The following is a 15,200-nucleotide window of genomic DNA, read 5'->3' as shown; positions in this document are numbered from 1 at the left end:
TCCAAATGGGCTCGAGTTGCACTGTCCACAAAGTTTCCACTACGGTTCGCTGTGAGGTAAATGTATTCTTTACTAGATAAGTTTCTACACCCTGCCTAACAGTCGCTGAGAATGGTTGTGCCTCTTTTTTTAACCGCTGTTCTTTTAGAGATACTAATGTTTCTGCCTTTCTGTTGTCAACTGGAACCAAAAAGGATCTTCGAAACTCGTTCCACACCTTTAAAAACCGATTGCCCTTCTATCACCCGTCTCACGTTGTATTTTCTTTAGCCAAATTTACTTTCTTCTATCTCAACTCTCTTCCCTTTTCTACCAATTTTCTTGCAGTAGGCACAAATGTATTCCGTCAACACTACTGGGACAAACTACTACTAATCTACTGTTTGGGACCAGTTATACTGTATTTCTCTTCTATCCTTTGTGTAGTGGTTCCTTTCAGCAGTATTTCAGAATTTGTTACATGCTTCGAGATCCAAGAGTTATATCCAGGGTTGGCAAAAACCATGGTTTTTATTCAAAAAACCAGGTTTTTTATTTAAACCCGGTTTTTTTGGTTTAAACCAGGTTTTTTTGGTATAAATAATTTGGTCTATATATTTATATCACATATGGACAGAAGTAAGCTTGTTTCGCCTTAGTGTTAGTATGCAACAACCGGGTTATGCTGGAAGGAGTCACATAAGCTTAAAGCGAAAACTAAACCTCTTCTCGGCTTACATCCAAGAGAAAAATTGTCCTCCATTTGAACTCGAAACCGGGACTAATTGGCCACAAATGCGATATGTCTGCCGACTTACTCACGAAGGACTCCTGGTAAAAATACGTTGACTGATCTTCACATATTTGTTAATATAATCTTCAAGAGTCATTAGTACAGAAGGACAATAAGATAAACAATTGCACAAGTGAATCCATTATACAGAATTACATATGGACAATTTCAAAGTACTACAGAGTACAGAAGAACTAATTTAGTCCAAGTCAGTTCACTACGACTTTTATTAGTTCAAGTTAAAGAAATATAACGACTTACTTTGCATATCAGTAAGAAATGTTAATAAAGATACGAATTATTTGAGTCCACTTTGGCTCTGACCCATTTATACATAAATAGTTACCTAAATGTTTATAATTTTCCTTTGGTTGCATAACAATAATAACAAACTATTAAAAAAATTCACAAAAGAAACATCCATAAAGTTACATAAAAAATAGTTGCTTTAGTAATATAATCTCTGTGAGTAAAGAATGGGGAATTTAGATCTGAATATAGTATGAATAGTAAATGGGAGTGAAACGTGATAACCCACAAATGTGTGTTCATCAAGATTTTACGAATAGTTACACTTTTACAGACGTTTTTTTTCTGGTTTAAACCAGTTTTTTTTTAAACCAGCTGGTTTAAACCAGCCAGCCCTGGTTATATCTAATACTTTGTTGTTTCCTGTACCTTCGTACAATCTTTTCATTTTCTATTGTTCTGTAACAGACCTGTAATAATTCATCGATTCATTTGATGCGTTTGTGTAGCGTCATTTCTTTACATTTCACATTTTCCCTTATTAGCCCGCCACTATGGCATCATGAACTATACACTTTGCACTATTTTTCGACATAGTCGCCACCGACATTTAGACATTTGTTGTAGCGTTCAGTCAGATTGAAGAAACCACTGGTAAAACTCGGTGTCCTGCGATGCTAGGAATTGTCGCACAGCCTGCTTCACGTCAATATTGTTGTGGAAGTGACGTCCTAAGAGTGCGGCTTTCAGTGCTTGGAACAAATGAAAATCCGGTGGGGCTGGATAACGTTTCTTCCAAGAGCACAGCACCTTCACTCAAGAGCCGTCGTCTCTTTCGTTGAATGGCGGACCTGGGGTTGGTGAGGGTGTCGCAGTAGCGTGCCGCATTAATGGTCCCTTCCTGGAGGAAATCAAGGAGAATCACACTTCGCGTTCCAGAACGCTGTAGCCATAACCTTTCATGCGGAGGATGGCACTTTGAATTTCTTCCTCACTGGTGAACTTGGGATGCTTCCACGTCATTGAGGCGGCCTTGGTTTCTGGAGTAAAATGGTGCACCCATGTCGCATCGTCTGTGATGATTCTGAACAGGAACTCATTTCCCTCTCGCGCATTCCGCATCAAGTGATCGAGACTGATTCCCATTCTTGCGACCCGGGGTCAGGTTTCTCGGCACTCATCTTGCAGACTTTTCAGTAAGCTTACTTATCATGGGGCATATGATGGGCCTGAGCATGACCAATACGCAATATGAACGCCACGTCTCACAACGTTATGCTCCTGTCCGCTATCACCATGTCTTGTACTCTAGCAATGTTGTTTTCATTTGTGGACGTGGAGGGACGCCCGCTCCGACTTTCGTCCTCCACATTCTACCTTCCTTCACCAAACATGCAACATCAGCGACCAGCTATTTGACGAGATATGATCTCTTCACCGGTCTATAGGCGTTCATGGATGACTGACACACTAGTCCCACGTGCCCATTCATACCGGATAACAGCACGCACTTCCATTGGCGACCACGTTATCAGCACACATCTGTCTGCAATAGTGATTTGTATTCGAATATTCTTGGGCACGCTGGTCTGCTGCTACTCCCTCTTCTTCTGCGCTTGGACATCCCGAGTTTTGAGATAATTTTGAGCTTCCCTAATTACACCCGCACATTATGTGGCGGGACACCAAATTATCCAAAACACTTACAAAATATGCGACAGAACATTTATAAATATGAACCCACGATGTGTACCTATTACTTGAGATATCAATGTAATTTTATCATTAAAATTTTTCGAATTTGAAATTCCCGCCAATTATGTTATTCTTTAACTGGTTCAAGTGGTAGAGCACTTATCCTTGGTGCGTAGGTTTTCTCGGCCACTCTCGTTTCCTCCTACATGTACATTCCATCGTGTCTCCCTTAGCCTAAAGAACATGAACGTGGGATATTAAACTGAAATATTTCATTTTTTTAAACGGATCAATGGTTCATAACTTGTCAACTAAGCGCTAACAAACTAACTTTACGAGTTTTCTGTTATTCTTAATAAATTTAGGTATGAGGGACTGGCAGTTTGCACATGTTCGATAAGTGCGTCCGGCTTTAGACTTACCAAAATATGGCAACCCTAGTCGACCAGCAAGCAACAAGATGAGGAAGGACTTACACCGTTATCTTTGTTCTTTTCTTTTTCACACTTTGAATCACAAAGGATCTATGCGGTTGCAATGATGTGAACAGACTTAAAAACATATAATTCCTCCACTTATCTCAAACACCAAAGGAGGGAGATGGCTAAATTCAGCTTAAATATAGAAGAAACTATATAGGGTCTATATTCCAAAAGCAAACTGAAAAGAAAAAAAACACGGAACATTAACATTAATGTCAATGAAAAATCAATGAAAAAAAATGAAGTCAACATACCTAAAATAAAAATACATATATATATATATATATATATATATATATATATATAAGGAGATAGCTGATTGACAGCTTTCTGCAAAGACCTAATCAAAAACTTAAAAACGATGGTACGTAAGGTAAATGTGGATAGAACATTGTACAATCAATAATGATGATAAAGTACATGCATCTTCTGCGAAGTACCCAAGGCGTCCCACGCACAGGTTACATGCTTGAAATATCTCACATCTGAATTTGGAATCTCCAGACTCGGTTTAGCACGCAGCGTGACATTTGACCTGATCACGTGGCACAGTCTGGACCTTTAATGATTTCTGTTATTTTTTTTTCGGATATTCCTTAGAAGAAAAAATATTTGTAACGTGAGAAAGACAAATGAGGTCCGTAACTCAATAAATTCGTCTAGTCTGGAGCATTATTTGTTTTGAAATGTAAACACTTTCGGAGAATAGATATAAAAAGCAATACACATTCCCTTTCTCTCTTGATTTTCTGAAGTATAACACTATTAAAGAAGGTTGTGAAGGGATTCTGAAGAAATTAAAAGGTCATGGATACGTTTTATAGAGATGAATTTAACATTGCAACATAGAGATAACGTTGTTTCAGTGCAACCAAATTTCAAGATAACATTAGTGGCCAACTTATAGAATAAATAATATATGAAATTAAATTACATTGGTAATAATAGGCGTGTCTGTTAACTTAAATATAAACTTGCTTACTTTGTTGTATCCAGATATTTAAAGAAATAAAACTTTCAAATCATTTTGATGCTCTCTGGTATCTTTGTCAATGTTTTCTACGAGAAAAAAAAAGTGCTTACTTAACAAAAAGTACTGAAGTTGGCTTCTTGAAAGTATACGTTTCACTATTCACTAAAGTGAATAGGCTTTTCACTATTAGAAGGTTGATATGTATTTTTCCTGTTCGCAAAAAAGTTGTGCAACATTCTCAATAATGTTAATTCACTTCTCTGCCTGTTGATGTGAAAATGATGAATTAAAATCTTCAGATACAAGGTAATAACGTTTATGTCTAACAATAAGATATGAATATGTATACTATAGCTGCTATTAGGCTTATCTGTTCCTTGAAGATAAGCCTATATTAAGTTTTTGGGGTATGACGTGTCCCATCGTCTGAATAGGATAAGATAAGGGAATATAGATAAATAAGAATTAGTTCGAAATTCTTTTGCTAAAAAATTAAAATAACCTTCAGTACTTGTCTCACAATACTCATCTCTTCATTATTAAATAGGAATCCATGGAAGCACTCTTTTTTCTGTAATTTTGAGATTTCAGAGTAGGGTAAATTTTAATTGAAATAAGAGTTATGCTCTGGAATTCTCTGCTTGTTTCACTGACTTTTTACTTCTGAAGAACATTAATATTTTTATTTTCAGACTGCAGGCCAGTCCATGAACCATCCACATTTGCCAGGAAACATGCAATTTACTGCAGTGAACCGAGGAAACTTAACTCCAAGCCAAGTGGAGCTCATTTCTTTAGCCGAATTAGCAGGAGTAACTATTCAGCCAAATGTTGTTAGGTAAATCTTATATTATTGTTCCCATAAATAAAATTTCAAAAACATGCCTGTAAATTTAAAAAAATATTGAACTGCTAATGGTTTTAAATACAAAAAATAAGCTTATAACTATCTTTATGATGCCAATAGCACATTAATGTTGGAAAATGACCGAGTGTTATCTTTGATTTAAGTGTGTCTGTACCTAAACCAGGATGCCAAGGGATAAATTAAGTTAACTTAAAACATGTTTTCTTGTTAGGTCCAGTCTAGTGGGATTTAAACTTTGGGGAAAAGTAGTAATGGCTTTTCTTGTAGATGGTTCCAATGTGTGTGTTTCTTCTATTATTTGCTTTGGTCGGAATGTGCGCAAACAAATTACTTTATGATGATTAGTATGATGTTATATCTTTATTCATACAAAAACAGCTCTACTTCTGTGAAGGATTCCGGGAGAAAATAACAATCGTATTTTGTTTCTCAAAACAGGCTTCAGTGACTTAATACCGCTCTGGTGGTTGTAGAAATTACAGAAGTCTATCATTTCGTTTAAATTGAATACTCCTAGCTGTACGAATTGAGCTTTGATCATGTGAAAAAATACTATTTCTTGTAGGAAACAATACATGAACCATTAAATTGTCTTTTAATCCTTCTCTTCGAGATGATAATGACTAGCTGAACCTGCGCTCTCTACATAATGCATCAGTCACATATGAGCATGAATCTCCTTGTCATTCCTCACAACATCTGTACAGAAGTGATAGACGTCTTAATAAAAATCGGCAAAGGATACCATTAAGGGGAGTTTTTTTTTTTTTTTTTTTTTTTTTTAAATTATTTCTTATCTCGCACCGTTTGCAAGATTTGAGCCTACTTCCGTTGGAGTTTGTAATTCATGTACGCTCAGTGTTTTCTTTTTTCTTGCATGTATTATGTAATAAGCAAATACATTACACACACAATTGTAATGTCAGTGATAATTGGGCAAAACATTCCAAATAAAAGTTCATCTTAGACTGGAGAAATGGTTATCCTCCGTTTTTCATTATCATTATCCGTGTTCATTGGCCATGAAACAAATGCCGGAGAAATATACTAACCCCGTATTCAAATGTTTAGTGTTGGAATGTATAACTCGTAGGATATGATGCTTTACCTTTTTAAAATTTCAGCTCTTCCAGTGTACCTCGAAAAATGTAATGAAGAAATAACGGCCATCTTTTAAATATTCAATTAGAACTGAACAATCTACACAAAATTTGCAATCGATCAGTGAAAACGGCTTCTTTCTAGATCATATGGTATCCGAGAACTCAACTGTTGAAAGGCTTGGCCACAAATGTATAAGCTTTTCTTGACCACAAACATATGAACCTAGCACTTTAATATATAGGCTTAAATGGTACTGTTGAAATACCTGATACAACGTGCAAACCGTGATGGAATTTCTCTCAAATGTCTTAGAAAAAGCCAGTCAGAATTGTGCTGTTCTCCAAGTGTTCTTCACATTGTAACTTGTTGCGCGGTGGGAGATAGAATAAAGGTATATTGATCTCATATTATCTGTTCCCAACGATGGGAAATACAGGTTTCGTGCCCCTGGTACCATTGTTAGTGCAAGCACCACATTTGCAGTAGCAACTCTGCGATTATTATTATTTTATTTATGCAGTTCCTGCACACTGTTTCAGTGGAAATTTGGCTTTGTAGATGCAGATAAAATTTCATTAGATTGATATTCGAAGCAGCAATCTTCATAAGAACCTCATTAATGCCATTCTGTTCTTGTCAGTATTTTGTTTCGCAGATGATGCTTTCGCTCTAATACTGCGTATAGACCTACGTTGTTGACAGCTGTCAATATAACAAAACTTACTCCTACAAGAACCCACTGACAATCTTGCGATGGTGGACGTTTCAATAACGATTATTATGGAATGAACGTTATTGAAGAATTACATTATCGGTGAATTTTCTTTCATGTGTAAGTAAATTACGGTAAGTGCCCGTCTTCAACTATGTGTATGTGGTCTTTACTATAGAAATAAAATCTTGCAGGGTAAATTTAGCTATCATTTGTCCTACATTTGCGTTGCTTCCTCTTTATATGGGTTGAACTTTGTCGAAAAGTGGGTGGTTATGTGAGTAAAAGCTTTAATATTATTAAACATGCATCTTCAATAATCGTGCGATTTCTTACTAGCAATTTGTTGTGTTTTCGTTGGGCATGATTTCAGTTCAGCTTCGCTCTCCGAGATTCCCAGTCAACTGTAACTTACTATAGCTGACCACAGTTCATCAGTATATACAGAAATATAAATAGATTGCAATAGTTACTTAAAAAGTTAAATTGGTATACGTTTGTGATAATAATGTGTAAGAATATTAATTTTATACCCCATTATGTATAAATAAGAAAATAAACTTTTAAGTGGGTATTCTAGCATATGCTTCATTTAATTAGTTTCCTCTTACAGTTTTCTAGTATCTTCTATGGAGGACGTCACCTTTGGCTGTTTAAATCAAATAGATGTTATATGGTGCTTTGATCATTATTTGACAGACATAACTTCTCAAAATCACTACACACTTTTCTGAAACTCAAGTTTCCACATAAAAATATATTCGTAAACTGTTAAGAATAATAAAAGTATTCTCCTACACATCTGTATACTTAGTCACGTCTACTTCATAATGCAGAGTTACAAGTCACTATCTTAGAACATTACTTATGAAAAGTTGCTAAAAGTTTCGTGGTTGATATGGGATCCAACGATGCTTGATCAAGATTTTGTTCCGGCTCCCTAGTCCTAATGTAGTATGATTTATAAGTTGCGTTTTCGATTTGAGAGGAAGTCTGAGTAACTGAACCTTATTAATGGTTCAGCGAAGCACATCATTAATAAGACTCAATTACTTCACAAGACTTGCTCTCAAATTGAAAACGCTACTTATGGATCATACTACCTAGGTACATTAGGACTAGGGAGCCGGAATTAAATCTTGATCAAGGATCGCTGGATAAAATTTGGAATTATTTGTTTATACTAAATTTCCAATATCGGCTACTCGATTTAAACGCTCAAAAGTGACTACACCCGTAGAAGATACCAGGAGGCTGTAGAGGTATGGAAATTATAAGAATCTAATTAAATGAAGCATATTCTAGATATGTAAATATTTATTTTCATATTTTAATAACTTTTGTACATACCGTAATGGCGTCTAGTGAAGTTAAATCTTTACAATTTAAAAACTACAGATTTAATTTCACTAGGCGCAAATAAGGTAAGTGCAAAACTTGTCATTATTAATTATTAGATTGCAGTATGGTAACATTTGAGAAAGGGAAGTAAAAAGAAATGCTAACCGAATGTATTGACATTATTTTGTCCAGCTCCTTTCTTTAAATTATTTTGTTTCACATAGTACAGTTGTTCGTTTAAGAATGTTGGACAAACTCATACACAAAGTGATTAGAGCTACCAGTGATACGATCACTTTTGTCTTTCTTTCTTTGAACAAATGATTGATTATATTGTTGATTACTCAGATGGTAAAGTATCAACTTGAAAAACGAGAGATCGGAGTTAGAGTTACTGTGAGCCCATCAATTGTATATTACCCTTCTTCGAGAAATTGTAGATCTCATTTGTAACTTTCTAACTATAACATAGAAAGCATGCGATTTCAGTGTTTTGTAGTCACCTTATGTACTACATATGGTATGAGTTTGAATACAGATCTCTTTGAAGATTATTCTGTATGAAACCACCAGGAATCAGGACTCCGTCTACCAACAAATTGTTTATTGTTGTGCTTTTAATTGGAGTTACAGAAGGGACGTGATGAACGCGAAGATGAAGAAGAATGGAGTATGGAATATGTGACAATGCGTTATCGAGAGGCATGTGTTTGACTAACACAAAAAGTTTTGGGAGGGCAGGGTTTCATTGAGGACGATCAATAACCAGGCTGGGTATCGACAGGATATACAACAGAAAGTATGGTATGTGAGGTGAACGTACTTCGAGAAAATCATCGTACTTTTCGCGAGATATCGTGTGAGGCTTTCAGGATCATAAAGGTGAACTCAACAAGAGATGCGTGTAATCTGAATGGTTGGGAATTATGTATGAAGTGTTAGAATAGTAATATCAAACTACTTTTTGACAGCCAGTTCTCGTCCTTATATATATATAGTTTCTGGAAGTTGTTCCTCTTTTCCGTAGAGAATAAAATTTCAAAATAATGGATGATTATTTGAATATTCAAAGTGCTTTTTCAGGAAACGCCTTTGTTGAATTTGCCCGTACTATGTGAAACTCCTCACATGTATTAATTTTGAGTAAGAATATGTCATAAAATTTTACGCGATGATTTAGGGAAACAGAAGCTTTATTCAAAAATCGGCTGTCACTTTGTCAAAGAAACAGAACAACATTTGTCTTCGAACTGTTGGAATATGACATTCACATTACACATTATTGAAGCTGCAGGTTTATGCTGTGAATATAATTCTAAAACGAAGAGGCAAAGTGCCGATTGTACAAGAGTATGGCGAACGATGTATTTTTGCCTCAAGCAGAAACGATGAAGTCGCCACTTACATTGAGATACTGAAACGTTGGTGCTTCAGACATGTCTTTGTGAACATCTGTGTAATGGTTCCTCTTACAATGATAATCCTAGGCTTCATACTGCTGTATCGGTGCATGAATATCTAGTCAATCATTGTATTGCTGCTTTTCCTTAACCCCTGTATTCACCCGATCTGTCACTGTGTGGTTTTCTCATATGAAAAATACTGTGAAATAGAAGTGATATCAAGATACTCCAGCAGTTCAAAAAGCTGACAGACGTACTAAGAGACATCCTAGAAGAGGCTTTTCCTGTCTGCTTCTGAACCCTTCAGAAAAACTGGCAGCTATGTATAGGTAATAGAGGGAATTACCATGATAGTACAGTAGTCGTCAACTAGGAGCAGTAGTTCGGATTTTTTTTTCATCGCTCCTAGAACTTTCTGACAAAACCTATGTGTTTTTCCAATATTTTTGTTTTATTTTCTTTTATACGAAGGTTTTCACGTTAGTAAGTTGTATGATTAAGTAGTGTTCAGCAAGGGCGCCGATTTCTCTGTAAATTGGGGGGCATTTAGATGCAGAATGTATATATGTGAAGATTTTAAGACCAATTGCACTCAAATTATGCCAGATATTGTATATTCATAAATACAATAGGGGGCCCACATGAGATTTGGGGGGCCCGGGCCCCCTTGGCCCTCCAGGATCGGCGCCCTTGGTGTTCCGGTTGATTTCGCAAATGCTGTAAAATAAGTAAGCATTAGTACTTCAGTGTATTTGTTAATTTTACCCTCTTTGTAGAATATTGATCGAACTGCTTAACATGAATGTACAGCCGTCAGCCATATATTGTGTGCTACGAGATATCAGTGGACGCAGCCGATTCCAAAGAGATTCATCGTCGTCCTCTAGAAACAGTCGAGGGTCCAGGTCTGGGAGAAGCGTTGATAGAAGCCTTCACACGAAATAAATTGGTTTCTAGCTGGGTTAACTGTATTGCATTTAGAAAGAAAATAGGAAGTTATGTTAACTGAGAAAAGATGATCAGGATGATGTACTGTATACAGATATTTCATATCGTCATAAGTTGTCATCATGTATAAGATGGTTTCATGTAATGAATTGTAGAGTCAGGTTAAAATCGCACAAGTTAAATTTTTGGTTTAAGCCGATGAAAATATTAAAGAAAAAAGTATTACGGTTGTATACAAAATTAACTGATCGACTTCTCCATTCCAGTAAATTGTGGGAAGATATATTCGAATATTGCTTCCAATTTGTTATAAGGATTCTTTTCTTTCATAATATTTAGAACTTTTTCTACCATATATGTTGACATTCCCTTGTATGTAGGGCTCACTATTTATATGCCTTTTATCGTTAAAATAGACAGTAATTGAGTAAAGATTGCAGTAAAATTGCTTGAAACTCGATACCAATACTTGTGACTTTTAAAACTTGATATATCTTTTTTTATGTCATATTTGTAGTAGCTGTTACAAACCTTCATTTAATTGCTTTGTTTGTTCTTCAAGATCAATCATGCTAAGAGAAGTTACTTGTATATTCTCTATCACTCTTAAGTGACGCACATATGCACACATATACTAAAGCCGTAATCGATATGGCATTGTAATACATTTTTATAGCGTTGAAAGGAAGATTATGTGGAAAGCATCAGGAAACGGGGAATGGGAATCTCTACAAATAGTGCGAATGAAGTAACATTATGTTAATGACAGAGAGAGAAGGTAGATGAGTAAATAATTCGTAAATTTAATGAAATATTCAAGATTATATACGATTCCAAAATAAGCCTTGATTGAGAGCACATTCCGACATTTCTTTTAGAAGTTTAACGATGTCACTGAAACATTAGGTAGAAAGCGCAACATCGCTGAATTAATAAGAGACAAAACAGTTTCTTGTAATCTAAGAGTATTTACGTAAGTAAGCAAAATTGGTCTCAGTAAACATTGGAACGAAGACCTATAGATTGGACAATTAAGGTTTCTCAATTCATTAGACAACCAATTTAGTTTTGAAATGACATGAAAAAAAAAAAGTATACCAGTATTCTTCTTTTGAGAATATAAGAGGAAGATCTGTTTTCAGACTAAGTCCACCGACCAAATAATAATTGGTTACTTTGGAGTTCAGCGTTCCGTCGAGACTATATGAGACATGGGCCTATGGGCTTACGTGGAATCGGAACTACATGAGCTCTTACCGGGAATCGAACCTCGGTCTCCCGTGCCGAAGGCCTGTGCACTAACCATATAGACACGAAGGAGTTCAAACTACTTAAACTTAATGATAACGAAACTATATACATATTAAGTTATTTATGTAGCGTGGGCTATATGATGAATACTGATACCTTGGTGATGTCTAAAAGTTTTGACAAGTAGTGATGCCCATCATCATTAAACATAAAATAATCAAAAATTATGTATAAATGTACTTTTAGCACAAATACTAGTTTATTACTTTTTTTAAGTAATTCTCTCATTGGTCTACTTCAGTACTAAGGCGCCGTAAAAAATGTTAACGTAAAATATCCTCATTAACAGTGAATTATTATTATTATTATTATTTAAAGAGAACCCCACTCAACCGTGAATTTCGTAATAAATCCTGGAAAATGTAGAAAATTCTTTTTAGTGTTTTCCCCTTTTTTTATGTGTAGAATTGACAGCATAAAGTTGAACGAGGACAAGTTTTAATTATTTCACTCCAACGTACCGACCGCCTTGCCGCGCTTTGGATTTCTCCCCCTCCCCCATTCCGGTCTGTACCGGTGGTTTTTGTTGTTGTATGGTCAATAACTTACCGACTTTGAAATTGAAATATTTTGGACCATGAAAACAGTGAATTCCATTATTTAGTTTGATTGGGAACCCAATGCTATTATTATTACTAATATTAACCCAAATATCTATTAAACTTGAGAAAAAAACGTAAACTATTTCCGTTGATTCTTTTAACAGATAGGGAGAAGAAGAAATATTTAAAAAAACAATAATTGAGAAACGGTCAAGCTGGTGCCATATTGTAATCGAAGTTACGTAGTAATGTTATCAAGTTGAAGAGGTAGAGGAAAATAAAAATTCTCGGGACGGATTAATCAGTGTGAGGGAGACAATGAACAATTGATGCAAAGAGAAACAGTAATAGAAATGAACAGATATAAAGTATAAATTACAAATAATAATAATAATAATAAAAGTAAATAGTTGCTTTCTGTGTGTCCTTTGAGATTTCTTTGTTTAAATTTTAGTGTGAAAATAACTTAAAGGAAACATTTTCAAAGATATTTCTAATAGTAAATGAATGGAATGGCTTGTCAATATAATTTTTTCTTCATTCAGCAAACTAATAAAATGAGCGATGTGACAAGGGCATTTGAAACCATTTTTCACAAACTGAATTGAAGGTTTAAATTTATATTGGCTGTGCAATGCTCTCATCTCTTTCTCTCTCTCTAGTCCCTTTGCACACACAAAAATAATTACATTATAGTTATTTAGTATTGTATTCTAATGCCTAGGTAGTCAGGGAACAAGTGGAGTGGAAAACATGAGGAAAATGGTTCGATCATACACCATTCTGCTCTGGAGCATGAGTGTGATGTTAGCTTCATGCGTATAAGAGCTTCGTAATGTGCTAGTTTTCATCATGTGACACTCATATTTGCATTTACTTTATATACTTCTATTGATTATTGCTTTTGTCATCATCATTAAAAATGAAAATATGTATTAGTGCAGTCTGTTAATCGTCTGTAGTTCATATTTGGATACCAGTATGAAATTTTGCACAAGTTATCTAGCACTTGTTCTTGGTTAAAAACTATGAAGACACATTCCGTACCCCACTTTCGAGCAGAGAGTAAGGAGGGGGAGTAAGGATACTCCCCCTTAGGCGCGCAAAGCTTTCCGATTATATAACTATCCACCTAAATACGATACAAGGATGATTTTGGTCTTAAATTGTATGTGAAGGGAATTAGCTAACGTCTCGTATATATTTTATCCTTCCCTCCAAATGTCCCAAAAGAGGAAGAGAGAAGGATATTCATTTTTAGATTTTCGCCTTTCTCCACTTTTGCGGAAAGGGAAAATTCCTGAGGTAATTTACAAGCTTAATTAGGTGCTCAAATTCTAGATAATCAATCGGGTGGGAGTGTTTACATCATTGAGAAAAACAGTTTTTGTAGTATTTTTAGTTGATGAAATTTTCACGGATGTTTATGTAATGTAATTTGTTTGGTACAAAAATGCAATTGCAGTGTATACGGTACTGTATTTATAGGATGTCATTAAAATTTATGACATTTAATTAGACATTTTCAGAAACGATCTTAGTATTTTTTACCGTTACAAGAAAACGGATAACAAGATTTTACTTTTTTTCTGTAACTAGCATGAAAACAGCTAATTTTTGTTTTCGGGTGTGCTGATAACGAAAATGTTAATGAAAATGCAAGATTAGCTCTCGTTTTGAAGTTATAATAACTTCTCGTTATTATCTATATAAGATTATGCATGTATTTATCTTGTTATCTCTCGGAGGAAGGTCACTGAAGGCGCAACTCTTTGCCTGGTGTTTGTAGTTATCAGTAACTAGCAGTAGTGATTCTTTGATTAGTGTCCAGCAGTAATCGGCTAATATTGAAGCACTCCACTTTCCCCGGTATCTCATCTCTATGTCCGAAATGAGCTGGTGGAAACGTTCCCCGTGCTCGTCGCTTACAGCACTACAGTTGTTAGGAAAGAAGTTAGGATATATCGAGGAAGACTTTTTTTTTTTTTTCTTTCTTGGAAATACCGTGTGTGTTAATGGAATTTTCATATAAAAGTAACAATCATTCACATGATTTGATGGTTCCCGCCAGATCTTGGTTATAGCAAAGCCCATGGAAGATCTTTAACGATTCAATCACGAATAAATACTCGAGACACAAGATATGCAACATACATAATGAGCCCAGGGCTTGTCCTGGTCCCTGATTTCACAGCCAGAGTATAGTCTGTATGCCTTTCTAACATATGGTGTTATTGGCCTCCTTTGCACTTTCAGTGCAACCTATCCGCAAATGTAGCAAAACTTGTCAGCGCTGTTTATGCATTAGCGAGGCATATTGAATCACAGGAATTGCGATGACCACACGTACTAACTACATTTCAGTAACACGTTCTTCCAGCATACGAACACAACACAACTTGTATCTAACTACACTACTGCAACTACACTTAAATGAAACATGCTCCGCTCCTCCTTTCCTCTCCCCCTTCCCCTTCCCTGTTCCCTTTTTGCTACGAGCTGGGGCTAAAAATAGCGACAAAATACACAGTTATTGTTGCGTTCAGGAAACTTAATCACTTTCTCTACCATCAGCAGGATTTCGAAGCCTATATGGGAAGGGATTGACAATCAATGCTAATAAAATATAATAATTATAATTAAATGCACCCCCCATTTAACTTGGAAATGAGAGCTAATTCGAGTTTTTCATTGTCGTTTTCGTTATCAGCGTGGTCAATATAATTAAGAAACTTTTATTTCATTCCAGTTACATTTTCACTGTTGGCTAGTGTAATTATCATAAACTAAAATATTAAAA

General features: G+C 35.5%; 2 protein-coding genes across 3 annotated transcripts in view; one reads left to right on the top strand and one right to left on the bottom strand.

Annotated features, from left to right (window-relative positions):
* The window catches only part of LOC145692211 (uncharacterized), a 15,690-nt gene extending 13,523 nt beyond the window's left edge, over nt 1-2,167 (bottom strand). Inside the window, exon 1 of the mRNA XM_081767506.1 lies at nt 1,978-2,167. Coding sequence (XP_081623632.1) covers nt 1,978-2,167 — 190 coding nt within the window. The remainder of the gene's footprint in view (nt 1-1,977) is intronic.
* Nucleotides 1-15,200, top strand: part of LOC145693054 (mitotic-spindle organizing protein 2-like) — a 16,761-nt gene extending 1,561 nt beyond the window's left edge. For both annotated transcript variants that reach the window (XM_081768725.1, XM_081768726.1), the window contains exons 2-3: nt 4,864-5,009; nt 10,376-15,200. In XM_081768725.1, the coding sequence (XP_081624851.1) occupies nt 4,879-5,009; nt 10,376-10,544 (300 nt within the window). In that variant the 5' untranslated portion in view covers nt 4,864-4,878 and the 3' untranslated portion in view covers nt 10,545-15,200. The remainder of the gene's footprint in view (nt 1-4,863; nt 5,010-10,375) is intronic.

Source organism: Thermobia domestica, chromosome 8, assembly GCF_964235325.1.
Source record: "Thermobia domestica chromosome 8, izTheDome1.hap1.1, whole genome shotgun sequence".
Classification (NCBI taxonomy): Eukaryota; Metazoa; Arthropoda; class Insecta; order Zygentoma; family Lepismatidae; genus Thermobia; species Thermobia domestica.
The sequence above is the reverse complement of the archived record's forward strand: the minus strand, read 5'-3'. Positions and strand labels throughout refer to the sequence as shown.